At 39.5% G+C, this 27,110-nt stretch overlaps 1 protein-coding gene across 4 annotated transcripts in view; it reads right to left on the bottom strand.

The window, feature by feature from the left end:
* The window catches only part of CNTRL (centriolin), an 84,907-nt gene extending 64,550 nt beyond the window's left edge, over positions 1-20,357 (bottom strand). For 2 of the 4 annotated variants that reach the window (XM_030294335.1, XM_030294338.1), the window contains exons 1-6: positions 20,248-20,357; positions 13,121-13,368; positions 9,466-9,596; positions 5,460-5,590; positions 4,017-4,158; positions 1,186-1,372 (exon numbers count right to left, since the gene is read on the bottom strand). In XM_030294335.1, the coding sequence (XP_030150195.1) occupies positions 1,186-1,372; positions 4,017-4,158; positions 5,460-5,590; positions 9,466-9,596; positions 13,121-13,337 (808 nt within the window). In that variant the 5' untranslated portion in view covers positions 13,338-13,368; positions 20,248-20,357. Of the gene's footprint in view, positions 1-1,185; positions 1,373-4,016; positions 4,159-5,459; positions 5,591-9,465; positions 9,597-13,120; positions 13,369-17,675; positions 17,788-20,247 lie in introns of all 4 variants that reach the window. The other 2 variants (XM_030294336.1, XM_030294337.1) reach the window with 2 other exon arrangements.
* Between the last annotated feature and the right edge of the window lie 6,753 nt (positions 20,358-27,110).

Genomic DNA, 27,110 nt, shown 5'->3' with positions numbered 1-27,110 from the left:
TTGCTACTTCTACCTCCAAAACTGATCTGTCTATTCCACATCCACCACCTAAATACAAGCCACCATTTCTAGCCTAGATTACCATAATAGCCTCTGAACAAGTCCTTTTATCTCCATTTGCCTTGTTCTAAATCAATCTCCATCTTGCATTAAAAATCATCTTTAAAAAAAATTTTAGTTCCAGTATTTTTTTTTAATGTTTATTTATTTTTGAGAATGAGAGAGAGAAAGCAAGCATGAGCAGGGGAGGGGCAGGGAGAGAGGAGGACAGAGGATCTGAATCAGGATCTGCGCTAACAGCACAGAGCCCAATGCGGGACTCGAACTCACGAACCTTGAGACCATGACCCGAGCCGAAGTCAGATGCTCAACCAACTGAGCCACCCAGGCGCCCATCCAGTATTCTTAACGTACAGTGTTATATTAGTTTCAGGTATACAATTCAGTGATTCAACAATTCTACACATTACTCAATGCTCTCATCATGCTAAGTGTACTCTAAAAATAATCATTAATATATAAACTGGATTGTGTCCCACTGCTGCCTAAAAATTCTCAATTGCTTCCCATTGCCCCTGAAATAAAATCCAAACCCCAAGGCCCTGTGTCATCTCATGCCTCCCCTCATCTCTCCCAACTTTTGCTTGAGCGACTCTGCAGTCGTACTGATCTTTCAGTTCCTTAATTTACCAGGGTCTTTCCAGCCTGAGAGTGCAAGCAAGCTGTCCCTCTCCTTGAATGCCTTTGTTTACATGGCTAATCCTCTCCTGCCTCTGCCTTCTGCTTACAGGTCACTTCCTCAGAGAGCCATACCTTTACATTACTTTACCCAAAAGCGTGTCCTCCTCTGTTATTTTACCTGAGTTTGCTCGCTTTTTGTCTGTCTTTTCCACTACAACACAAGCTGCCTAAAGGCCAGTACCAATATCTTGTTCACCATTGTACCCTCGGTGCCGGACACAGTGCCTGGCTCACAGTACATGCTCAATGAATATTTGCCAAGTCTTAATAATGTTAATGTACAATTGTTGTATAATGATGTTGATGTCAATTGATTTATGATGCATTTTCCACGCAAATTGTAAGAGCATTATAAAGTTCATACGTCAATATATTTTTCTGGATAACTCCTGCAAATAAATTCCTCCCCCACCCAAATTTAGTTTTTTAAAAATGTCACCTTACCTAAACTGAATCTCTCAAAAGCTTCCTGTCTGTCCTGAGTAGTTACTGGCTGACCTTCCAGACTTTCTAATGAGCGAAGGTGAAAAATGGTAAACTGGATGTAATGAGGAAGGGCCACAACTGGATTTTCAAGTAGGATCAGAGAAGTCAAATCTTGAAGTGGTTTCAACTTGCTTACATCTTGGAGCTGAAATGATATATAACATTAGTATTAGTATAAGTTAATTTTAAAATAAAAACATACCCAAGGAAGTAAGAAATCAAGAAAATTGCTATCAGCATGGCAAGGTACCCATGGTCCTATGCATAGAACCCATTATCCAAAACTGGTGTAAAGGGAGGAACAGAAAGGGAGTATCTGAGTATCTAGAGTATATCAGAGGAGTATTAGGCATTTTCCATATACCATTTCATTTATGATTCCTCACAATAACCTATGATATAAACACCACCTTAATTTTGGAGATGAAGAAACTGAGGTTCAAAGAAGTTAAATAACTTGCCCAAAGCTCAGAGCTTACAAATGAACAAAACAGGATCTGAATTCCAGTCTGTGTAACTTAAAACCTAGTATCTTTTCACTGTACTGACTGAACACATCAAAAATATAAATGGCTATAAAAAAAGATTTTGGCAAATCTTCAGATAACGGTTACAACTGATAGTTAAAATAAATAAGAATATGGAGGGCTACTCACATTTTTGAAGTATGATTTTTATGTTTATCCAAAGAGGATTTTAAAAGGTTGAGAAACACTATTTAAAAAAAAATTTTGTTGGGGCGCCTGGGTGGCACAGTCGGTTGAGCGTCCGACTTCAGCCAGGTCACGATCTCGCGGTCTGTGGGTTCGAGCCCCGCATCGGGCTCTGGGCTGATGGCTCAGAGCCTGGAGCCTGTTTCCGATTCTGTGTCTCCCTCTCTCTCTGCCCCTCCCCCGTTCATGCTCTGTCTCTCTCTGTCCCAAAAATAAATAAACGTTGGAAAAAAAAAAAAATTAAAAAAAAAAAAATTTGTTAACGTTTGTTAATTTTTTGAGAGAGAGCGTGAGCATGAGCAGGGAAGGAGCAGAGAAAGAGGGAGACAGAATCTGAAGCAGGCTCCAGGCTCTGAACTGTCATCACCGAGCCTGATGTAGGGCTGGAACCCACAAGCCGTGAGATTATGACCTGAGCCAAAGTCATATGCTTAACTGACTGAGCCACCCAGGCACTCTGAGAAACACTATTTTTAATAGCTAGTACAAATAAATCTCCTCTCACAAGTGAATGTGTATCACTCTTACTGATGTCAATGTCAAATATAAACTGGGATGAAAAAGTCATGCAAAATTAGAAATGATGATAAATACTTATTGAATGATTTTCCTGTTAACATCAGCTGACACCAAATCCTATCTGAAAATCAACTACTTTGAGAAGTATTTTTAGCAAATTTTAGATTCATGGCTCCCACTTTCCATCACTCCATGAGCCACAAGAGCTCCAAAGTGATGCTGTGCAACATAGTACAGGGCTTGGGCTCTTCTGAGGCTGTTGGGCTGTTGCAGTGAAATGGCACAGAGTCATCTTACCACAACTTTATAAAAGGTGAAATAAAAAAGCATAGACAATGTGAATTGCACCGCAATTAAACAAATGTTGATTATCATTATTGGCTTCCATTGGTGAAGGTTTAAGGAATACAACCCTAAGAGTTATTTAGTGTTCTAAAGTTTTTAAAGCATTTTCACATCTATCATTTTATCTGAGTCCCATAACACGCCGGTAAGGAAAGAAGGCAGGGCAGAATTTGGTTTTTTTCCAATTTAAACAATGAGTTTTAGGCAGATAAAGGGATTTTCCAAGGTCACAGAAGGCAGGTCTAGACCCATATTAGAAGGCACAGCTTTTTTTTTTTTTAATGTTTATTTATTTTTGAGAGACAAAGAGAGAAAGTGTGTGAGCAGGGGAGCAGCAGAGAGAGAGAGAGAGAAAGAAAGACTCAGAATCTGAAGAGGCTCCAGGCTCTGAGCTGTCAGCACAGAGCCCCACGCGGGGCTCGAACTCACAAGCCATGAGATCATGACCTGAGCCGAAGTTGGAAGCTTAACTGACTGAGCCACCCAGGCGCCCCAGAAGGCACAGCTTTTATTGTCTATTCTATGACTGATGTTCTTCAAATTAGGCATGATTGTTCCTCATTTTAATATAAATTTAAGTAAATCAATGTTTTTACTTAACAAATACATATTGAACACCTGTGTAAATGTCAGAAGAAAATAATAAATTATACTCCAAAGAAAAATATACAGGATTATCAGATTGTGTGAGCCATGATAACAAAGTTGTTCTAATATAAAGAGCTAGTGATTAACCTTCTACAACACCTGACATTATAATCAAGCTTAATTTGTAAGTCTGAAAAAAACAACAGTGACCTGGATTTTGTTCTGTTCCTGACATTCAGGGACCTGGATTTTGGCCCACGTTGTGTGCTTTGGGTAACAGACTCAACCCAAAAATGGAAAAAAGACTATACTATCTGATAGTATTATAAAAATAATCCCTTTCCTGCCTCCTTAAAAAAAGTTTTCTGAGGCTCAAATGAAATAGTAGATGCAGAAATCCTAAGAGGCCAACTCTCAGTTACCATGGAACTTTGCACAACCAGAAAGGCCTATATGTATTTACCTTGGAGAGTCCTTGATTATGCCTGAATTCGATATCTGGTCACAGGACCAAGAACCTTGAAAGAAGAAATCTCATTTTTTTTAAAAAAAACTTAGATTTTAACTTTTTTTTCCACAAGTCTAAAAATTTGGAAAACATCCTTGCTACTCTGAATAACTTACCGATGATATCTTGTTGCCTTTCAGATTGAGGATTCGCAAAGATTTTAACTTCTTCCCTAACCATATTGGGATATGTTCAATTTCATTTCCTGCAAGGTTTAGCTTTTGCAAATTATGCATATTTTCTATGCCTTCAATTTTGCTGGAAAAAATAAAATCAAATTTAGTAAATATAATGATACAGTGCTTCCCTTGTATGTTTAGAATAAATTGCCTTGGTTTTATGTGGGGTTAATTTTCGTAATTAAAATTTGTTAACCCTTTTTATAAATGAGAAACAAACAAAAAGTGGCTGAAAAGAAATTGATCAGAACAGCTAAGCTGCCAACTCTTCATTACTGGGTCAGGAATCCTACGTATCTTACTATCAAACTTTAGGATCCCACAATACAGAAAAGAGTCTGTCCGTGGCATTCTAATCACTGTGAGAAGTACTAGTGGGAAGCTAGAGGAGAGCTGAAAATCTCAAGAGCACACACACGCTATGCCAGCAAGATATGGCTGCCATTTTGAACTTGTGGCCTCCCTAAAACAACACTGTATTTATGAACATAAATATTTCAGTCAGAATATTTAAATCAATAAAGCATCACTCACACTGAGGAATTTTCACTGATGAAACATTTTCCCAACTGAATTGTCAAATTAATTTCTTGGTAAGTTTTCTATATGGGCAAATATTTCCAAGCTTTTATATCTTCATTTTCACTTTATTGAAATTGCTTTCATTACGATCAATTATTTTTTATATAAACCTTATGTTAAGGATTTAACTCATTAATCAGGTTTTTTCCCCCATTCCATTTTTGCTGTATTAGAGCCTCTGCCACTGTTAGTTGTTTTATTTTGTTGGCCACCTGTATCTACCAAGTCTAAGACAGGGCGAAGTATATAAAGATTTTCAAGATTTGACAACTGCATCCTTTAGTTTATAACAGGTTTTCTATGTGTATTTTTTTGCCACTGCCAGTTTTATTATGTTTCTTTCTCACAGTAATATATACTATGAAGTGGAAACATGACTGAGAGTGTATTTCTTAGAGCAATAAACAAAAAACTTCAGGATAAACACATAGGATCAAAACACATTGGAATATCTTTAGGATCAAAATGATAGGGTTAAAACACTGCTTCCTGTCAACTTTCTTAATGTAGTAAGGCAGTGGATCAAAGACTCTATCTGTGAAAACTTCCTGTCAAAAACAGAATTAAGATAAAACTTGGTACTCATGTATCTCCTTGGATAACACTAGAAAGATATTATTCTGCACTTTAGTAATGCCAAAACACAAAAGCAGTTATATGTGAAGCACTAGGCTAGCAATGAATGAGGATCCAGGTGTCTGCTATTTCAAAGGACTCTTTCAATTCAGTAATGTGAGTGGCATTAATCTCTCTAACAAAGACAACCCTGCAATGCTACCTAAAGAAGTACTTACTTACCAGATTTTGTTATATGATAAGTTGAGTTCACGTAATTTTACCAGCTTGTCCATCTTCTCAATCTTCCCTATTATATTATAGCTGAGATTCAGTACTTCAAGTTTAACACATTTTTCCAAATTTTCGATATACTAATTGGAAACAAATGAATACTTTAGACAACAGATTCTTTGACATAAAGTACACCGTGTATGTATGTGCATCAGGGGCTGTTTTGATCAGTCACCAGAAAATAATAAACCCTTACGGCTCTCCTGGACAATCCCTTGGTATGGGATTCCTTTGACCAGGAATAGCAGCTCTCCCCAAACTTTCCTTGCCCTTCGACAGACAACACTTCCTATGTACTGAGACACTCAAGACTGTCCACCAAGAATTCCACCTCAACTTTTCTATCCCTCTCCCTCTTCTCCTTCTTTCTTCAAAGTTCAGCTAGGTACGTACACTCTTGCATCATCTCATCTACCCCCCTCCCCCCACCCCATGCTCTTGCATCTTCAATCTCTATCTCTCCTGGATCAAATTTAAAAAGTCACTATTCAGAGGCACCAGGGTGGCTCGGTCAGTTGAGTGTCCAACTCTTGATTTTGGCTCAGGTCGTGATCTCAAGGTTCATGGGCTCGAGCCCCCCATCAGGCTCTGCATGGACAGCTTGGAGCCTGCTTGGGATTCTCTCTGTCTCTCTCTCTCTCTCTCTCTCTCTCTCTCTGCCCTCCCCCTATCCCCCGGCTCCCTATCTCTCTCTCTCTCAAAATAAATAAAGTTTTTTGAAAAGTCACTATTCAAAAGACAGCTATTATGCAGTTACTACATACCAGATACAGCACCAGGCAATGGATACCGGATACCAATGAACTAGACCATCCCCCCTGCTACAGGAGCTTTTTTTTGACAGGCTCAGTCTCCTCTGTATAAAGCAAATCACCTCGCGCTGAACCTGTTTTCCTATCAAGCTATCATTTTATCTCCTTTATTTGTGACCATGTCCTCATAAGAGTTGTGTACATTTGTTCATTCTGCTTTCCATTTACTCTTACTCTATTGGTAAGGCAGTATATCTTCTGCCTTTACTAGGTAATCAAATAGTTCTAAGACTGCCATTCATTCATCCATTCTACACATATTTCTCAAACATGGATTATGTGCCAGGAACTGTTCTAGGTACTGGAAATACAGTGCTGAATAAGGAAACCAAAGTCCTTGTTTTCATTCGCGGAGAAAGCCAGTAAAGAAATAAACAACATTTTCAGACGTTGAAGCATATTCACACGAAAAGAAAGATAATGTGACATGACAGCATGCAAGGCATCCAGAGGGCAGATCTGTCTGCTGTGTTCACTGTGATAGCATAAATGCCTGGCACATAATGGGCACTGAATAAATACTCGGTGACTGAAAGAATGAGGAGTCACTGAGAAGGGAGTTAATTGCAACTGGGTGGCACACAGAGGATGTACACTGAGCTGAGACCTAAATAACAAAAAGCCAGCTGTGTGAACAGGCAGAGTAAAAAAGAAAAAATACAAAGGCCCTAAAAGAATGAACTTGGTTGGTTTGAGAAACAGAAGGACTTTTTAACCACCAGATCCAAATGACTTCTTCTAAGCTTTAGTCCTATTTAATGATTCCGTGACATTTATCATCCGTTCGTGCTTGATGTTCTCCCTCCATTGGCCTCTCTCCATCATACTCTTAGATCTTCTGTTCTCATAGCCCCTTCAGCCTCTCCTCTGTGTGCTTTCTCTGATTCCCCTTCACTATTTCTCCTCTTAATGCTAGGCATTCTTCTAGGAAGCTCTATGTTCCCAGAGATCAGAAACCGAGCTTATTTACCTGTGTATGGTGTTCCTATAGACTAACACAATGCCTGGCATATAATAAGCATACAGTAAATATTTACCACTTTGGTGTCATTTTTGCAACTTGTAAACTCCAGAATGTCTCCTTTTTCCTTTTTTAAAAATTTTTATTTATTTATTTTGAAAGGGGATAGGGACAGTGGGAGAGAGAATCTGCACTGTCAGTGCAGAGCCCTACATGGGGCTTGATCCCACGACCATGAGATCATGACCTGAGCCAAAATCAAGAGTCGGATTGAGCCAACAGCTGAGCCACCCAGGTGCCCTCTCCTGTTTCCTTTTTAATTACATAAGTAATACATAAATATATTCTAATGAAAATTTCAAACGAAACATAAGAAGCTCTCTTCATCACGTCCCCAGGCCCATGTAAAAGATCCCACTGATCAAAGGTAGCCACTGTTGAAATACATCTGTACCTTTCAATTCATTTACATCCATACATACACATATATAAAAACAGAATTTTTAGATCTTACTATACAAGATGTTTTAGAACTTGCTTTTTTTCCCTATTAAATACACTGGACATTTTCTCATGTTAATACATAGAGTTCTAACTCAATTTTCTAAAAAACTTGGTAGTATTTCATGCTATACTGTATCATAATTCATTTAAAACCAATCCCCTATTGACATTTGGTTATTTCCAACTTTTCTATTTTAAATAATGCTTAATAAACATGCCTATATACTTTTGGATAAATGTATATGTAAATCAAGTACAACAGACATTGAGGAGTAGAATTGCTGGGTTAGTAAGTATAAACTCAGTAAATATAAACTCAATTTCTGAATCAAATAAGTACATTTGACATTTGGATAAATGCTACCAGTCTTTATAAAATGCAGCACCAATCTGTATGTCCCACTAAGACCATATGATAATATGCACTTCCCACACCTTTCTGAACATGAAATAATCCTTTTGATTCTTGTCCATTAGACACACAAGATGGAAAATGGTACCAAACTCTTATTTTATTTCATATTTATTTGATGTTAATTAAGTTGAATACATTTTCATGTCAGTATTAGTCATTTATAATACTTTTGCGAATGCCTTGTTCATACCCTTTGCACATTTTCCATTGAGTTGTCTCTCTTACCAAATTGTAGAAGCTCTTTACATTATATGGGTATTGTTACAGATGTTGAAAACAGTCCCTGCCAGTTTGTTGCTTTTAACTTTTTAAAAGGTACCTTTCATTAAACACTTTTTTTTTTTTCTTCAACGTTTTATTTATTTTTGGGACAGAGAGAGACAGAGCATGAATGGGGGAGGGGCAGAGAGAGAGGGAGACACAGAATCTGAAACAGGCTCCAGGCTCCGAGCCATCAGCCCAGAGCCCGACGCGGGGCTCGAACTCATGGACCGCGAGATCGTGACCTGGCTGAAGTCGGACGCTTAACCGACTGCGCCACCCAGGTGCCCCTCATTAAACAGTTTTTAATCTTTACACAAGCTAAGTCTGTCAATATTTTTCTACGTGGCATTAAGGCTGGTGTTTGCTTAAAGGGCTTTCCCGACTCTTCTAAAATATATTCTCCTATATTCTTTCCTAATACTGTTACGGTATTTTTGTGGGTTGATTTTGCTTTGGTCTCATTAAGATATTCAACCTTCTGGAATTAATTTTTGTGACTATTGTAATAGGCATCTAAGTTTACATATTTTCCAGTTCAAAAATTTAAGTCATCTTTTACAATGTGTTCATATTGGACAGTTTATGAATAAAGCAGTAAACACTCTAGAGCAGGGATCAACAAGCTTTTTTGGAAAAAGCCACGTAATGAGTATTTGGGCCTTATAAAAAACAGCCACAGACACTATTCATGATAAATGAGTGTGGCTGTGTTCCAATAAAATTTTATGTACAAAAATAGGCAGCAGGCCCGATTTGGCCTTACAAGCTGTAGTTTGCCAATCACTTCTCTAGAGAGAATCCAATAATGTATAGAATAGTAACAGCTTATGAATGTGAAAATGTCATAGTTCTGACAGAACTTTCACTGGAAACAATACAATATCTGCTACAAATTAGCAAGAGATGTTACTGTAAATCTAATATAATCTTTTAATTTTCAGTTTTAAAACACAGGAAAATTAAAAACAATGCCCATATTTAGAAATGCTGATAACTTACCCTAAATTTCTTGCCACCATCTTTAGCAAGTGAAAGGTTCAGAGATTTTACCAAGGCCAAATTGTCCTGTTTAGTAAGTTTTTTAACAAGGGCCTCTGTAATATATCGGACTCCTGCATGTGAATCAGCTTCTGCAATTAGAGAAACAGATCATCATCAGTAGATGACATACATTTTCTGAAAAACATATTAGTTTGATGTTATATAACAAAAAAAAATTGTTTTAAGCCATGCAAATATAAAAACAGCTGGTTAGTGCTAATTGCAATGTTTAAATGTTACTCTATACAGCATTATATAATAATAATTATATAGCATCTATAATAACGTCACTAAATATTAACCATGTACCATGCTGTGCTAAGTGCTTTACACTTACAAAATTTCATTTGTAGGACAAATTTTTGAAATAGAAATTACTATATCTATTTATTTTTAAAAAATTATAACAGTTTGCTCAAGATCTTGTAACTAGTGATGTGCAAATCCAGGCTTGAATGCAGGCAGATGAATCTAAAACATACACTTGAAGCAAAATTTAACGTTTATTCATTTTTTTGAGAGACAAGAGAGAGTGGGGGAGGGGAAGAGACAGAGAGAGAGAGAGAGACAGAGACAAAATCCAAAGCAGGCTCCAGGCTCTGAGCTGTCAGCACAGAGCCCAACAAGGGGCTTAAACTCAGGAACCGTGAGATCATGACCTGAGTCGAAGTCAACTGCTCAACCAACTGAGCCACCCAGGCACCCCTAAAACTTACACTTTTAATAATTATGCAGCACTGAAGTTTTCAGCAATATTTTGATGTTAGCTTTTTTTTTTTTTTAAATAAACTGGCACTAACCTGGGTTTGTTTTTTAAATTCCAACCTAAAGTTCAAAAACACTGGAATTCTTTCTATATATATTTATATATACATATATGTGTACATATACATAATTATTGTCTACATAATTTATCGTGTGTGTGTGTGTATATATATATATATATATATATATATACACATATACATAATTTATTGTCAAATTGGTTTCCATACAACACCCAGTGCTCATCCCAACAGGTGCCCTCCTCAATGCACATCATCCACGTTCCCCTCTCCCCCACCTGCCATCAACCCTCAGTTTGTTCTCAGTATTTAAGAGTCTCTTATGGTTTGCCCCCTTCCCTCTCTATAACTTTTTTTCCCCCTTCTCCTCCCCCATGGTCTTCTGTTAAGTTTCTCAGGATCCACATAGGAGTGAAAACATACAGTATCTGTCTTTCTCTGCCTGACTTATTTCACTTAGCATAACACTCTCCAGTTCCATCCACGTTGCTACAAAAGGCCATATTTCATTCTTTCTCATTGCCAAGTAGTATTCCATTGTATATAAACCACAATTTCTTTATCCATTCATCAGTTGATGGACATTTAGGTTCTTTCCATAATTTGGCCACTGTTGAAAGCACTGCTATAAACATTGGGGTACACGTGCTCCTATGTATCAACACTCCTGTATCCCTTGGGTAAATTCCTAGCAGTGCTATTGCTGGGTCATAAGGTAGATCTATTTTCAATTTTTGAGGAACCTCCACACTGTTTTCCAGAGCAGCTGCACCAATTTGCATTCCCACCAACAGTGCAAGAGGGTTCCCGTTTCTCCACATCCTCTCCAGCATCTTTAGTCTCCTGATTTGTTCATTTTGGCCACTCTGACTGGCGTGAGGTGATATCTGAGTGTGGTTTTGATTTGTATTTCCCTGATGAGGAGTGACGTTGAGCATCTTTTCATGTGCCTGTTGACCATCAGGATGTCTTCTTTAGAAAAGTGTCTGTTCATGTCTTTTGCCCATTTCTTTACTGGATTATTTATTTTTCAGGTGTGGAGTTTGGTGAGTTCTTTATAGATTTTGGATACTAGCCCTTTATCCCATATGTTTGCAAATAACTTTTCCCATTCTGTCAGTTGCCTTTTAGTTTTGTTGATTGTTTCCTTTTCAGTGCAGAAGCTTTTTATCTTGATGAGGTCCCAATAGGTCATTTTTGCTTTTAATTCCCTTGCCTTTGGAGATGTGTCGAGTAAGAAATTGCTGTGGCTGAGGTCAGATAGGTTTTTTTCCTGCTTTCTCCTCTAGGGTTTTGATGGTTTCCTATCACATTCAGGCCCTTCATCCATTTTGAGTTTATTTTTGTGAATGGTGTAAGAAAGTGGTCTAGTTTCATTCTTCTGCATGTTGCTGTCCAGTTCTCCCAGCACTATTTGTTAAAGAGACTGTCTTTTTTCCATTGGATATTCTTCCCTGGTTTGTCAAAGATTAGTTGGCCATACATTTGTGGGTCCAATTCTGGAGTCTCTATTCTATTCCACTGGTCTGTGAGAAACACTGGAATTCTTAAAAATCTTTTCTTAAATGGTGAGAAACTCAAATTTGTTAATCTTATAAATAGAGAATAACACCACATATTTTATAAAGCACTAACGTGATGGATTGCATACCCTGTCCTAAGCCTGCATATTGCTATCAAAGTTTATTAAAGCCATCTTACATTTTACAAAAGCAGCTGTAAAAAGAAAATTCTTTATGAGTCAGAAAAAATTAATGCTGGGTTCCCAATTCAGGCTGTGTGACAAAGATTTCCTATGACTGTTTATAATACGTTAATATTACGTTTATTCTGGTTCCAAATAAAATGATTTTCCTTTACTTTGGAAAGAAACTAATATTCTAAAATATTAATCAAATTAGAGTCAGCAATGTACCAACTGGCAGCAAGGGTATAGTCTGAACTCAATTGCTGATCTGATAAGGTTTATTAATAAAAACCGATCAAATAGATAGCTATGACTTCATGACTTAACAAAGAAATCACATAGTTTTCATTCACATTTAGTCACATTAAATCGTTTCGTTGAAAAAAAATCTGAAAACAGATTCCCACACTAACAGACTGTCTTTAAGAAAGAAATAAAAACAAAACCTTGGTGGAATATTTACATGTCCCTTACAGGAAAATCAGTCCGTTCACAGACAGGCACTCTGTCAATAAGCAGACTGGAATAGTGCAAGGGTGGATAACATTTCTGCACTGAATTAAGGCACTCCACTCTGAAGTGAACACATACGCTTTTCCTCTAACCAAAGATGATGGTAAATTTGGCAGATGAGCACTAAGGCACTCTCCCACCACAGGAAATAAAGCTTCCTCTTTCTGGAAGCTCCCTTCTCCTTTGCCCTCAGCTTTCAGACAGCTTCACCCTCACCCAGAAGACTTCATCCTCCACTGTCCTTAGACACTTTCCATCGGCATAAACAATAGGTCGTGTTAGTACCAAGATACGTATTTCACTTGGACCAAAAAGGTACGTTCAGTATTTTCCATCTCTACTCAAGAGTATGTGTTCAAATTCTTTAATTTTTTTTTTTTTTTTTTTTTTAGTGTTTATTATTTCTTTTTGAGACAGAGACAGAGCGTGAGCAGGGGAGGGGCAGAGAGAGACAACACACACACAGAACCCAAAACAGGCTCCAGACTCCGAGCTGTCAGCACAGAGCCCGACACGGGGCTCAAACCCACAAACTGCGAGATCATGACCTGAGCCAAAGTTGGACGCTTAACCGATTGAGCCACCCAGGTGCCCCTGTGTTCAAATTCCTAAGATTAAAAAGCATTACCTTTATGGTCTTGGTAGTCCAGAAGCATAGTGCTTTCATCTGTGATCTCACCTTGCTCATGCCACTGTCCTCCAAAATGAAAAGGCAGAGTCTCAGATCCACTTAAAGGTGAAAGTGACCTAGATCTCATATTGGACATGAGGGATGGTGAACTAGGAGAACGCGGTGATGGGGGCATCTTTGCTTTGGAAAATTTTTGCTGAGAACCTTTCTTCATGGCAAGAATAAAGCCAGGTGTCCATCAAAACCTGTAAGAGTTTTCAGCATATTTAATAAGGTTAATTTTTTAGAGTTCTCAAAACTATTAATTTCTAGCATTTTTAAAGTAAGTTCTATGCCCTAAGTGGGGCTCAAACTCACAACCCCAAGTTCAAGACTTGTAGGCTCTAATGACTGAGCCAGCCAGGCACGCCCCTCTTTCTAGTGTTTTTAAGGTGACAACATTAGAAACTCAGAGGCTATAGATGCCAGGATCCATACTATTCCAGGCAGATGGAAGCAGACACTGCTTCAGACACTGCTGATCACCTGGCCAAAGGAAAAGCAGACTTTCAGAGGGTCTTGTATTGACACATGCTCCACCCAGAAGTTTTACCTGTCATTTCTGTTCTCTGTTGGGCCAAACTAATCACAACACCCCTCATACCCACAAAGGTCCTAGAATGCAAGAAGGTAGAAATATCTGGCAACCAGCAGTATTTCATACTGATGAGTACTCTCTCCTCCTGATAACGTTTCTTCTTTCGCTTCTGGGACACCACATTCTCCTGGTATCCTCCTGCATCTGTGGCCACTCCTTGGCTTCCTTTGCTGGTTCACACTCTAGTCAATCCTCAAATGTCAGAGCTCCTCAAGTCTCTTCTACTCTCTCTAATCTCACTTTACACAATCTAATGCACACCCATGGCTCCCAGTGTCACCTCTATACTGATGTTTTCATATTTATTCCAACCTCTCTCTTGAGGTCCAGACTCCTATTCCCAACTGTCTCCTTGATATCTCATTGCCTTAGTAACTCAACGTGTCCAAACTGAATTTATCATTTCCCCCATTCCTCCATTTTCCTCCCATATAGAACAATGCACAAAACATAAGTGTACAGCTCCATGAATTTTTATACACTGAATACAACCAGTATCCAGATCAAGAAACAGAATATTACCAGAACCCCAGAAGCCTCCTCATGCCCCCTTCTAATCATTAACCCCCACACCTGGGGAATCACTATCCTGATTTCCAATGCCAGAGGTTTTTTAAACTATTTTTTAAAAAGATTTTGATTTTTGAGTAATCCCTAGACCCAACCTGGGGCTTGAACTCACAACCCGAAGATCAAGAGTTGCACACTCTACCAACTGAGCCAGCCAGGTGCCCCGGAAACTATTTTTGAGCTGTATGTAAATGAAATCATAGAATATCTTTTATATCTGCCTTCTTTGTTAAACATTATGCTTCAGATATTCATTCACATTTGTCTCATTCTATTTGAAAAACATCTGATCACTTCAAACTCGCATGGCTTCTATTGCTTGCCCAAAATCAATTTTGTTGAAGTTCAGATCTTCCAGAAGGAATGGAAGCATTTATTGATGAAAGGGGCCTTAGTCAAATCCCTTTACTCTTCATAAAAGGAAATTAAGGCCCAGAACAGTAAATGACCTGGTCAAACACAATGCTAGCTGTAGTAACCATGAGAATCAGTTCTCCTCTCAAACTAATTTGTAACACAAATAACATAATTAACCTAGTAGAATGTAAGTTCCACGAAAGTAGGGATACTGTTCACTGATTTATTCCAGGCCTAGGACAGAGCTTAGCAGAAAGCAGATAAGTAATATTTACCTAATGAATTCTTCATGAAGAACTTGGAACTGACAAAATGATATTTAGTACTTCAGCAAAGGATATCTTCTTGAGCAATATTAGTCCTCAACCCCAAGACTCCTACTATGCAAGGTTAGGTTTATGCAAAACAGATTGTCATGATACACAATTGCTCTTAGAAGTATAATCATTCTAAAAACATTGCAAAAATTTTAAGTTTGACAAACTTTTAGGCAAAAAAAATCTTATAAAATGGACAGGCCCTGAGCAAGGGTGCATTAACAATGATCCTATTTTTATTCAACATCCATAATCTCTCCTACTCTCCCCTCTTAAAATATTAAGACAAAACACAAATTAATTTTTAGAAAAGTAGTTTTCAATTCAAAGATTTGGGGCAGCTCAAACGTTAATGCTACATAAATTGGTATTAGAAAGAGATATTATAACGGTTTGATGTGTGAAAACCTTCAGAAGTATATGGGTATTATTATACAGGCTGGGATTATGAAGAAATTTATTTGTTAAATGGTTGGAACATACACAATATAGGTAAAAGAGAGCTGCCATTAATATAGTCAATCAATTAACCAACAATTGGCAGATGTGACACCTTTCAATGACTATATAGTCATTCTAGGAATGCTGATCTTACGCAAAAACATTTCTAGAATTCTTTTTTGGGTCCTGCTTTCAGAATTAATTTATACATCTCACAAGAAAATCAGACCCATTACTTCAGCTACAACTTTTTCCTTTCCCAGTTTGATCATTAACTTTACCAAGTGTCAAATACTGTGATAAGCTCTTACATGTATCATCACAGTAGAAGGAATAAATACAATTCCACGAAATAGCTGTTATTATCCCCCCCATAAAGATTAAAAGGTTAAGTAATTTGTTCAAAGTCCCAGAACTAATTAGTTAAGCCAAGGCTTGAATCCTGATCTGATTCCAAAGCCTGTGTCTTCATTACTGCGTCATATTGGTGAGTTTTCTGGAGTCTAGATGTTTGATTTGCTCTCTAGAGCCTAGCATGGTGCCTCACACGAAATAGACCAGAAAAAATGTCACTAAAGGACCTTGATCAACGAATAACATGTAATGTAAGAACAATTCCTGGAGGAAAAACAGAAAATTTAATACAACAGCATCACTGAACTTATTTATGATCTAGTTTCTTAAGTGACTAGTTTGAAGAGAGAAAAAAAAAAAAACCTGTTACATTCGTTTTTAAAAAGGGATTATTTTGGGGTGCCTGGGTGGCTCAGTCTGTTGAGCGTCCGACTTCGGCTCAGATCATGATCTCACGGTTCGATCTCCTGAGTTCGAGTCCCGCATAGGGCTCTGTGCTAACAGTGCAGAGCCTGGAGCCTGTTTCAGATTCTGTGTCTCCCTCTCTCTCTGCCCCCTCCCTCTCTCTTTCAAAAATAAACAAACATGAAAAAAAATTTTTAAGTGATTATTTCACAATTATATATTACAATATGGCAACTTCCTTATATCAATAGTTTGGCTCACTTTAAACTACAAACTTCTATGTGTCTTTACTTTCTCTTTCATTTTTTTTAATGTTTATTTATTTTTGAGACGGAGAGAGAGCACGAGCAGGGGAGGGACAGAGAGAGAGCGAGGCGGAGGACCCGAAGCAGGCTCTCAGCTGACAGCAGAGAGCCCGATGTGAGGCTTGAACTCTCGCACCATGAATGAGATCATGACCTGAGCTACAGTCAGACGCTTAACCCACTGGTCCACGTGGGCACCCCTCTCTTTCATTTTTTCATGTTAAACTATCCATATGGTTCAGAAAAGCCTCCTCCAAGTCACATAACAGCTCGTTATGCCAGTGACAAGGCTTTTGGTCCTAATTTCACAAGTGTGGCAAAAAACTTGTGTTACTATCACACTACTCTGCCGCGGAAACCAGTCTCTTAGGAATACTATTGGTTCTGTAATAAGCTGAAATGGCTTCTCTTCTTAAATAAGATTAGTATGTTCAAACTTGAGGACAGCTAAGAGGCATGTGCTTTAAAAATAAAATGATAAAAACTAATTAACTAATTAGTTAAAAATTGTATTTATTCCTGAATTAAAATGTAATTTTTATAAGGGCAAGAGATTAAAAAAATAAAAGAGGGGAGGAACAGGGCGGGCCCAGTTGTCACTTCTATGTATCTTTCTCTATCCTGTAACATGATAGAAAATTACATAATTAGAATAATAGTGTGTGCCACATGCTACAGAGATATGCTTTATAGATTTTTGAGTTTCGGGGCTAAAAAAAAAGCACATCTTAGGGGCCCCTGGGTGGCTCAGTCAGTTGCGTGTCCGACTTCAGCTCAGGTCATGATCCTGCAGTTAGTGGGTTCAAGCCCCACATCAGGCTTACTGCTGTCAGTCTATCAGAACAAAGCCTGCTTTGGATCTTCTGTCCCCCTCTCTCTGCCCCTCCCCGACTTGTGCTCTCTCAAAAATAAATAAACAGTTAAAAAAAAAGCACATCTTATATTTCTATGCAATGCAATTATTTTGTATCCCACATCTTAGTCTTCTCTCTAAATTCTTAAAATATTGAACTGAACCATCCTGAATTCTCCTCATAACATCCTAAGGACTAAGACCTTCTGGGCCTCACTAGACTATCATGAAGTCCTCTGCTACCTCTCGCGATCAGAAAAACTCTGATCAGAAAAACCTTTACTCATTTATAGTTTTAAAAAAAATATCTTACAATGCATTTGGGAAATCTAGGTCAACTCCTTTCTTTTATGAATTGTAACGTGGCTCCAAAGTCACAATGCATTCTCAGGTCCCCTCTCTGGGTCGCCATAGCTCCTGTAAGACTTGGACATTCGAACAACAGATATGTATTACAATCTCATAAAACAGCTAACTCAGTAATAGTGAGCTAGGCTGTGCTTGAGAGCAGCTGGCATTATTTCAGAGACTAGCACCCGGACATAGTAAATTGTCAATTACAATTTTAAGGGAGGGATGGGGATGCTGTTTGACCCTAGATGTAGTTTGCAATCCCATAAAGACCAAGCCAGAGAAATAAGACACTTAGAGGCAGGGCTAGAATGTGTGAAGGGGCAGGATAAAGAGAAAGGAAAACAAGTCCAGAGCTGGAGGCATATTTCGAAGGCCCAGAAGGAGGTCTGCAGCAGCAAGAGAAAGTTCTTGGAATGATGGGATTATCAGAATCAAATGACCAGGTCAGAAAACACCATCCATCTTGTCACCCCCTTGCCCTGATACACAGCTTAGGAAAGACCATACCTCCCCCTCTATTCAGCCTTTCCTCGCACTTCTAACTTTCCATCTTGTTTGATCTTCTCCAAATGAGACAGACTTCCATTCTCCCCCAAACCCTCCCTCTTTCTTCCCAGCCCACCTCAATATGCAAACATTGATCCCCATTTCTTGACCTCCACATCCCTCTCCATCCTGTAGCCCTTGAATCACATCTCCGCACTTTCCCTACAATTCTACTTCATCCCATGCACATTGACCCACTTAAATACTCTAACTTTCTCTGGCCCTTTCAAATATGCTGATTCCCACTCCTCTCCAAAGGCAATCCTCCACTCCTGTGCTTGTCAGCCTCCGCCTCCCATACTTCATCCCATTCTCATTGCCGAGTTTCCCCACAAACACTGTCCCAATTCCCAAATGCTGTATTAGCCTCTTTTCCTCTGCAGTTCTTTCCAGCATCCTATCTCAACGCTTCTATATCCATCTTGGCTCCCCAAATTACTCATCTCAGCAAATACCCTGACATCCTAATCTCTATTATTATACTCTGACTTCAAATTATTCTCCCCCAACAAAATAGCCAAACCTCTACCCATTCCTCTCCATCCCAATGTGATTGTTTGGACACTAGCCGTTCCCTTCCAACACCCTGAGCTCCATGTCCTTTTTCACCCTGTTAACATCCCGGGTTCTCTTCTCCTATCTCTCTCCATTCTACTCAGGTATCCTAAAACACAAGCTGCCCATCTCTTCCCATTAATTTATTTATTCAGTAACTCAGTTTTATTGAGTGACTTTTATGCACTAAGAACTGTGAGACTCAGAAAATAATGCTGAGAAGGCAGGGTTTCTACACTCAAGATGCACAAAAGGATTACATCTCCCTATTATATACAGTCCCTGCACCAAGTAGTCTCCTTTAGAACATCTCACAATTACAATTAAATGATCATTTGCGCCACAACTTGATTATTGCTTGTTTCCAAGCTACAAGACAGCAGAGATTCTATTGTTGCATGCACAATAAATATTTGTTGAATGAAAAGAGCACAGTGCTAAGCACTCTTAAAGACATTAGCAAATTTAAATTCTCAAAGATGGTGTATAAGGTGAGAATTATTCATCTCATTTACAAGTGGCAGTATGTCATTGAGAATCAAGAGCTTGAATTCTGGAACTAAACAGCGGGAGTTCAAATCCTGCTTCTCTATTTTCTGTGTGACATTAGGCAAATTACTTAATCTCTCTGGTCCGCAGTTTCTTCAACTTTAAAATGAAGATGGTCACTTCATACAGGTTATTTTAAATTCTCAATTAGTTAATACACGCGAAGGGCTTAGGGCTGAATTTGACGCATACTGTACACTCTAAGGTAATTAGCAGTTATTTTTACAAATGAGAAAACATGCTCAGGAAGATTAAGGTACATGCCCAAAGTCACAGAGCGGGTTAAGTAACACAAGTTGGTAGAACCAAGACTTGAACCCAAATTTTGACATCAGGATTCACCCATCCTTTAACCATTATACAACAAAATATTTGCTTTTCCTTTCAACATTTCTTCCCAATACCCTAACTTTCATCATTCTCCACGTACTGTATTCTGTCGGATACCAGGACACTCGTAAGGACACCCAAACCGTCCTTTATCCCTGCCATTCCCCGCAGACACTTGGCACACCCCTGCCTCTCCCTCCTCCTCCTCCTCCTCCTCCTGGTGTCAGGACCCCCATCCTTCTCGGAGCCGCACCCAACGTCCACACCTCCCCGCAGTCTGGTTCTCCATTCCCAACTGCCCCCCACACCCATCCCCACCAGTGACCTTCTCACTTCTCATCCAAACCTCCCTCCTTCATCCTTCTCCCCACGCCCGTTCCGGCCCTCCCCTCCTTCTCATCCAATCCCAATTTCCAGGCACACGCCCCCGCCCCCGGATCCATCCCGAGCCGTCCCACCCCACGCTCGCTCGAGGCCTTCCCGCCTTCGTCGCCAGCCCCCACCGCTCCGCCCGATGCCGGAGAACGGCCTCGACCCGGCCTGGCACTCACCGCCGAGGAGCCGATCCGAGCGGGCCCGCGGGACGAGGCGGGGCGGGAGACGCGCAGGTTGTTTCCTTCAGGCGTCCAGCGATGCGGCGGCCATTTTGTTGTGTTGTGCCGGTTGCCCAGGGGCCGCGCGCGCGGTGTAGGCGGGGCCTGCCGTGGCCACGCCTCTCCTGGGGCCGTTGAGTGGGCGGGGCACGGCTTCCCGCCGCCTTTGCCGCCCCGAACCGTGGCGCCCTGGGTCGCGGGGCGCTTTGGCGTCCTTGGCTGCCTGTGGACGCGAGCTTTCCTGCTGCAGCCGCCGACAGCCCATCTCCCTTTCCTGGGGCGAAGCCGCAGCTGCCTCACGCCAGACCTCGGACACGCTCCTGGTGGGCTGAGCCGGAGGCCGACCTGAGAGACCGACTTAGCGCAGTCGCCGCGCAACCGCCCTTTCGGTGCTGGCCGCAGCTTCTCCTGGCGCGGCCTATTTCTCAGGCGAGGGCTCTCCTTCCGGGACCAGTCAGGGAGCGAGCCGGGCCCGGGAAACCGGGCAGCGAACGTTCTCGTGCGCTGTGCAGAATATTCCTCCGGTTGGGGACCGAGAAGCAAAAGCAAGCAGCCTCTGAGGAGACGTGGGTTAGGGCTTTCCTGAAAGTGCTGCGTTTCACCACATACATTCAGCATTCATTTAAGTAGAATTTGGCGGATATTGTGAATTAGGAAACATTCTCAAGAACACCTTCCTCCCCCCCCCCACCCCCAGCCTCCCACTCCCCTGCTTGTACCTTGAACCGTGTCACCAACAGAGGCTGCACCGTCTCCAGAAATCTCCAGTGCAGTCACTACCTCTCTTTGACCGTAATCTTCGAATCTCCTTTGCGCAAAAGACCAACATCCCGGCATAATCTTTAACTTCGTTATGATCTCCTTCCCCCCGCCCCTCATCCCTAGTTCTTAGGCATTCGCTCACAGATTCTTCCTTCCTCAGAGTTCATGGTCCATCTTTGTAACACTTTCAGAAATTTCCCCCCATCTGTGTCTCGGTTTCCTCCTCCACGAAATGGGATAATCACACCTACTTCCTACAGTTTTCCTCATAATTACACAAGTTAATGCCCGTGAAAGAACTTAGAAAAGTGCCTGTCCCACAGTAAGTTCTCAGTATGTTTTCGTTGTTTTATTACCAGGCAAAGGTTTCCCGGAAGAGGTGAGCCTGAAAGAGGAGAAGAATTTAGTCAAGGTGTGGGAGAGTGGGGGAAGAATTTGCTTGGCGAAGGGGGACAGCTTGTGCAAACCCCAGGAGGAGGGAAAACATAGCTTGAAAATCAGCTGGTTAAGTAGGTCATTATATTTAATGCAAAAATCTGGAATGAAAAAGCTAAAAAAAAAAAAAAAAAAGAAGAAGAAGAAGAAGAAGAAGGTGGAAGAGGAGCCATATTATAAGCCACACCGGACCCTTCTAGTTTTTCAAGTCAGGTGGATTCACTTCAATAAGAAATTCAGGTGACTTCCAACAGGGGGCACTATTGCCTTCACATTTTCATGAATGATGCTTCCCCCGCCTGTCTCCCGCTATTTATGCAACACAGAAGGAAGCCCTTGGAGTTGTTGAAAAAGTGAAATTCCTGGAAAGCTCCAGGTTTTAAATTTAAGAGGAAGAGGTATTCATTTTTTTATTGAAATTAGGTTGAAATTATCTTGGAATAATAACGTGCACGTTGCTGAATTTCTGTTCAGTCATTTTGTTTGTTTGTTTTGTTTATTTTGACACGCCTTTCTTTTTCTTTTCCCCCAGAGAATTGGATTTATCGCGTAACCTCACTGCTATGCCTCACAGTCTGCAACGATATTCAGGTGGGTTCCAATATCAACACATGGTGTGCTGGTATAGTTCATTATCAATGTTATCAGTAGCCACCAAAAATATACACAAAGTCCAGAGGATGGTGCGAAACACTTTTCCTTTTCCTGTGGGTAGTCTCTCAGTCCATATCCAGTCAGCCTTGATGGGTACTCTCCAGTCCCTTATTGCCAATTTTCCTCCTTCAACCAGATACAGTACCCTCTACTAGTGTCTAGCATGAAGGTGTTGGACAGACCTTAGGCCTTGAAGATGTCAGAGGGGAAATTTGAATATTTCTCTAGGTAATTTGAATATTAACTGCCTCTCTTAGCATGCTACAGGAACCTCCCTCCCTAAAGCAAGAGTGAAAATTGGAAAGGAGTGAGGGTAACTCATTCATTCCACGCCAATATGTATTTATCTGATAACATGAAAAAGTTGTTTCTCTTCTGAGTTGCATTTACAATACAAATATTAGCCACGGTAGAATGACTTAGCTGTCCCACGGTTCTTTCCCAATGATAGCAAAGTTATTCTGTTTGTTTGAACTTGCCTCATGTTATGAAACCCAGTTTAATCATTTCGCATATTTGCTTTAGAGGAGAATCAGACTAGTTGATCAGACAGGGATGGCAGCTTCCATTACTGCCATTTCTGCCTATAACTTTTGAAAGTTAACTAAATTACGGATGTATTTTTAAATAAATGCTTGTTTGTTTTTTTTAATCTCACAGAGTAAGGTATAATTTGCAATAGAAAAACAAATCATGTACTTTGTCTAAATGCAAATTTTGCATTAGACACCTATGAATATTGATATGTGAAAATAACCTAACTCTATACAATAATGTACAAGACCTGTCTGCAAAATACCAAATTCGTTGGGCTTGGTTTGCAAAACTGTTGATCATCTTGTCTCAATGTAGTGGGTTCATTTTTTGTTTTTATTGTTGTTCATCTGTCCTTGGCTTTCCTCTCTATTCATTTTTCCTATATATATTAAAACCCTATTATGTGCCAGATCTGTGGGAATGCAGTGGTGAACGAGATAGTTTTTACCCTCAAAAAGATTGCAATCTAGTGGGAAATACAGAAAAGTAAGACACTCTGACAATGGAATAGAATTAGAGACTTGGTGGTGTTCCACTAAAGTTCTAATGTGAATTTGTGTATGGGTTGAATCCAGAATGGGAAGGGCCTGTAATATCCAGTGATTTATAACAACCCCATCCAGGTTAACCTTGGGCTGTTTCCAGTGCCAAGGTTGGTAAAGACACCGAGACTTGAAGAATTTGAGGCCTGCTCTGTGAGCTCAGATCTAAAGGCCAGTAACAGGCTTTTTGTGCTCAGGTCCAAACCAGACCCACTCAAGCAGATCCTGAACTCCTCTGTCTCTGAATCATACCACCTGAATCCACACTATTATCTATCATTTACGTCTTCAGGGTTAGAGTGGCTTTCCCATGTGACCAGAGAATATTTGAGACCAAAACAACCTCCAAATACTATTGGCTTGTATCTAGCTTTGAAATATTTTAAGCTCTAAATTCCTGTAACTTCCTATTTTAAAGCTTTTGTAAGTTAACATTTTGAATTTCTACAAAAGGGAAACACTTTCTTTCAGAAGCATTCCAGCTATAGATGAAATGCTCAAGTTAGCAAATTGCCATTTTGCCACCCTCAACATATTTGATTCAAAGATCATCAATAGGTATTAAAACCATTACGTGAAAGACAGTTGGGGAATAACATATTCACTTGGTCTCAAAATATCGTGTACAGATATCAGCAAAAGGGAATAAATTCAGGATAGCATCAGAAAAGGAAGTGAACTAGAAACAAATTTCTAGAAGAAGGAAAACAATGTATTTGTATTGCCAGGTGAATCAGAGTTGAGCAAGATTAACTATTCATATAAAACTTTCCCAGATTCTTTTCAACAGATTTATAGAATGTAAGAACTAGAGAGAATCTCAGGGTTTGGTCATATCCTCTAGCTAACCTCCTTCAATTTACAGTTAACATTATCATCTTTCAGTCTTAAAAGATAAAGTTATTTTCTTACCTAGAAATGGCCAGGTTCTAGTGTTAAGTCATTGGCTGAAGGCTGCCTGGGAAGAGCACAGCTTGAAAGCTAATGTGGGTCTTGAAAGCATTGACAACTGGAAGCTGTTAACTAATATGCTCCTTGAAGCTGGATGGCAAGCTCTTTCTTTTTATGTTTATTTATTTTTGAGAGAGAGAGCGCGAGAGCATGAGCTGGGAGTGGGGGGAGGGCCAGAAAGAGAGGGAGACACAGAATCGGAAGCAGGTTCCACAATCTGAGCTATCACCACAGAGCTCGACGCGGGATTCGAACCCACAAACCTTGAGATCGTGACCTGAGCCAAAGTCGGACGCTTAACTGACTGAGCCACCCATGCGCCCAGCAAGTTCTTTCTTTAAGGGAAATCCAAGCAGACCATCTTCATGGTTGCCACACTGCTGTTGATCAACCAAAGATACCACTCTGTTGCCAAAGTGCATATGTGCTGAGGGAGTTGGTGTCTGATGATAAGTGTACTTCTGTACTGAGGGAGGAGTCTCCTGAACCAAGAGGTCCTGGCCTCTTGTCATTATTTCTTTTTTTCCCTTTTATGTCCTTAACAGATATAACTGACTCTTTCTCATTGTTAATGCTGATCACTACTATGTAAAACCAATCAAAAGCATACTACTGAGCTCTTCTTGTCTCTCAATTCCCCATGGAGACTTAAACAATTTCAGCTAACCTGTTATTGGGGTTTCCTGGGAACTTAAGCATAGGCCTATTGAAGCTGAACCCAAGGAAAGCCAGGATGACAATATGTATTGTCAGAGTCCTCTCCCCATCTCCATGTAGACTGATGCAGGAACTTGAACTCCTCTTAACTTCCTCTTATAATGACTTCTGAGGACCTCCTTAGTAATTATGCCTTAGATGGCCCTCACTTAGGGTGACACTTAGATTCCAGCTCATACTCTAAAAAGTAAAGTAAAAGAGACCAAACTAATCTTAGAAGATGGTCCCATAGAAGAGAATCTACTTCTAGTACAGTGGTTCTTAGCTTTGGCTACATATTTAATTACCCGAGGTAATGCCTGCCCACCCCACCCTATTCAGAGACCTTGATTTAATCAGACCAAGGTATGACCTAGGACTCAAGATTTTTTAAAACTCCCAAGATGATCCTGATGTGCAGGTAAGACTGAGAACCACTACTCTTGGTGGTGATGGAAGCCAAAGAAAGGAGCATCATTTGACAAAATCAACATGTGAGTTCTTCGATTTGCTCAATTCATCTGTTCAATGAATATGGCAAATATGACTCAGCCCTGCCTACCAGATATGACTACATTTCATTAAGGCAATACAGACAAGTAGAATATAAAACGAGATTGGCAGAATTGTATAGGAAGTGTTGAAATCAGTAAGAATGGGTCGTAAAGGCACACACAGAAAGAGGCATTTATCCTCTTCAGAGTAGATCAAGGAAGATATCTTAGAAAATAGGGTTTGTAAGCTGAGACCTGAGGACAACCTGTGGAAGTTAGCCACATGAAAAAGTTGAGATGAGCATCTAAGGCAAAAGGAATAGGTAGCTTGTGCGAGGACCAAAGATATTTGAGAGAGCAACTTGAGGAAACCAGAAGTTCATCAGCAGGGCTAGAGCACAGTTGGAGCAGTAAAGCCATAAATTAGGTGCCACAGCCAAAGGGGCTCAGATGAGCCATATTAGGTGTTAAATCTGTAGATCAGTTTGGGGCATATTGCAATCTTAACAATATGAAGTCTTCCAACTCATAAGCATGGGATGTCTTTCCATTTATTTAGGTTTTTTTAAATTTCTTTCAACATGTTTTATAGTTTTCAGAGTATAACTTATACTTCTTTTGGGTTTTTTCCTAAGTAACTTTATTTTCTTTGATGCTATTATAAATGGAACTGTTTTCTTAATTTCAGTTTAGTCATTGCTGCTATATAGAAATACAATCTACATTTGCGTATAGATCCAGTGTTCTACAACCTGGCTGAACCGATTTGTTAGTTCTAATGGTTTTTTGTTTGTTTGTTTGTTTTTTAAGTGGATTCCTTAGGATTTTCTAATACAAGATCATGTCATTTGAAAATAGATATAGTTTTACTTCTTCCTTTTAAATATTGATGCCTTTTGTTTATTTTTCTCACCTAATTGTCCTGATGAGAACTTCCAGTATAATTTTGAATGCAAGTGCTTTTTCCTGATCTTAGGAGGAAAGCATTCAGTCTTTCATCATTTAAATATTATGTTAAGTGTGGATTTTTCTTAGATGCTGTTATCAGGTTGAGGAAGTTTTCTTCTATTTCTAGCTTGTTGACTTTTTTTTTTTTAATCATGAGAGAGGATTGAATTTGTCAAATGTTTTCTTCTGCATCTGTTGAGATGACCATGGGTTTTGTTCTTCATTCTGGTGTTTTACATTAATTAATTTTGGGATGTTAAACCAACTTTACATTCCTGGGATAAATCCCACTTCCTCATGGCTTATAATCCTTTTTATATGCTGCTTAATTTAGTTTGTAGTATTTAGTTTGTAGCATTGTTGAGAATTTTTGCATTTATATGTATAAGTGATATTGTTCTATAGTTTTCCTATGATGTCTTTGGTTTGGGTATCAGGGTAACACTGATCTGATAGAATGAATTGGGAAGTGTTCACTCCTCTTATATTTTTTAGTAAGAGTTTGAGAAGAATTGGCATTAATTCTTCTTTATATGTTTGATAGAAATTCACCAGTGAAGTCGTTGGACTTGGGCTTTGTGTGTAGTTTTTAAATTGCTAATTGAATTTCTTTACTTATTATAGGTCTTTCCTGATCGTCTATCTCTTCTTCAATTTTAGTAGTTTATGTATTTCTAGGAACTTTTCTATTTCATCTGTTTTTTTATTTCATCTGTTAGCATACAGTTATACATAGCATTCCCTTATAATCCTTTCCATTAATGGAATATTGTGAATAATGTCTCCTCTTTATTCATTATCT

This window comes from Lynx canadensis, chromosome D4 (assembly GCF_007474595.2).
Source record: "Lynx canadensis isolate LIC74 chromosome D4, mLynCan4.pri.v2, whole genome shotgun sequence".
Taxonomy (NCBI): Eukaryota; Metazoa; Chordata; class Mammalia; order Carnivora; family Felidae; genus Lynx; species Lynx canadensis.
Note: the sequence above shows the minus strand (reverse complement) of the source record. Positions and strands in the feature narration are given on the sequence as shown.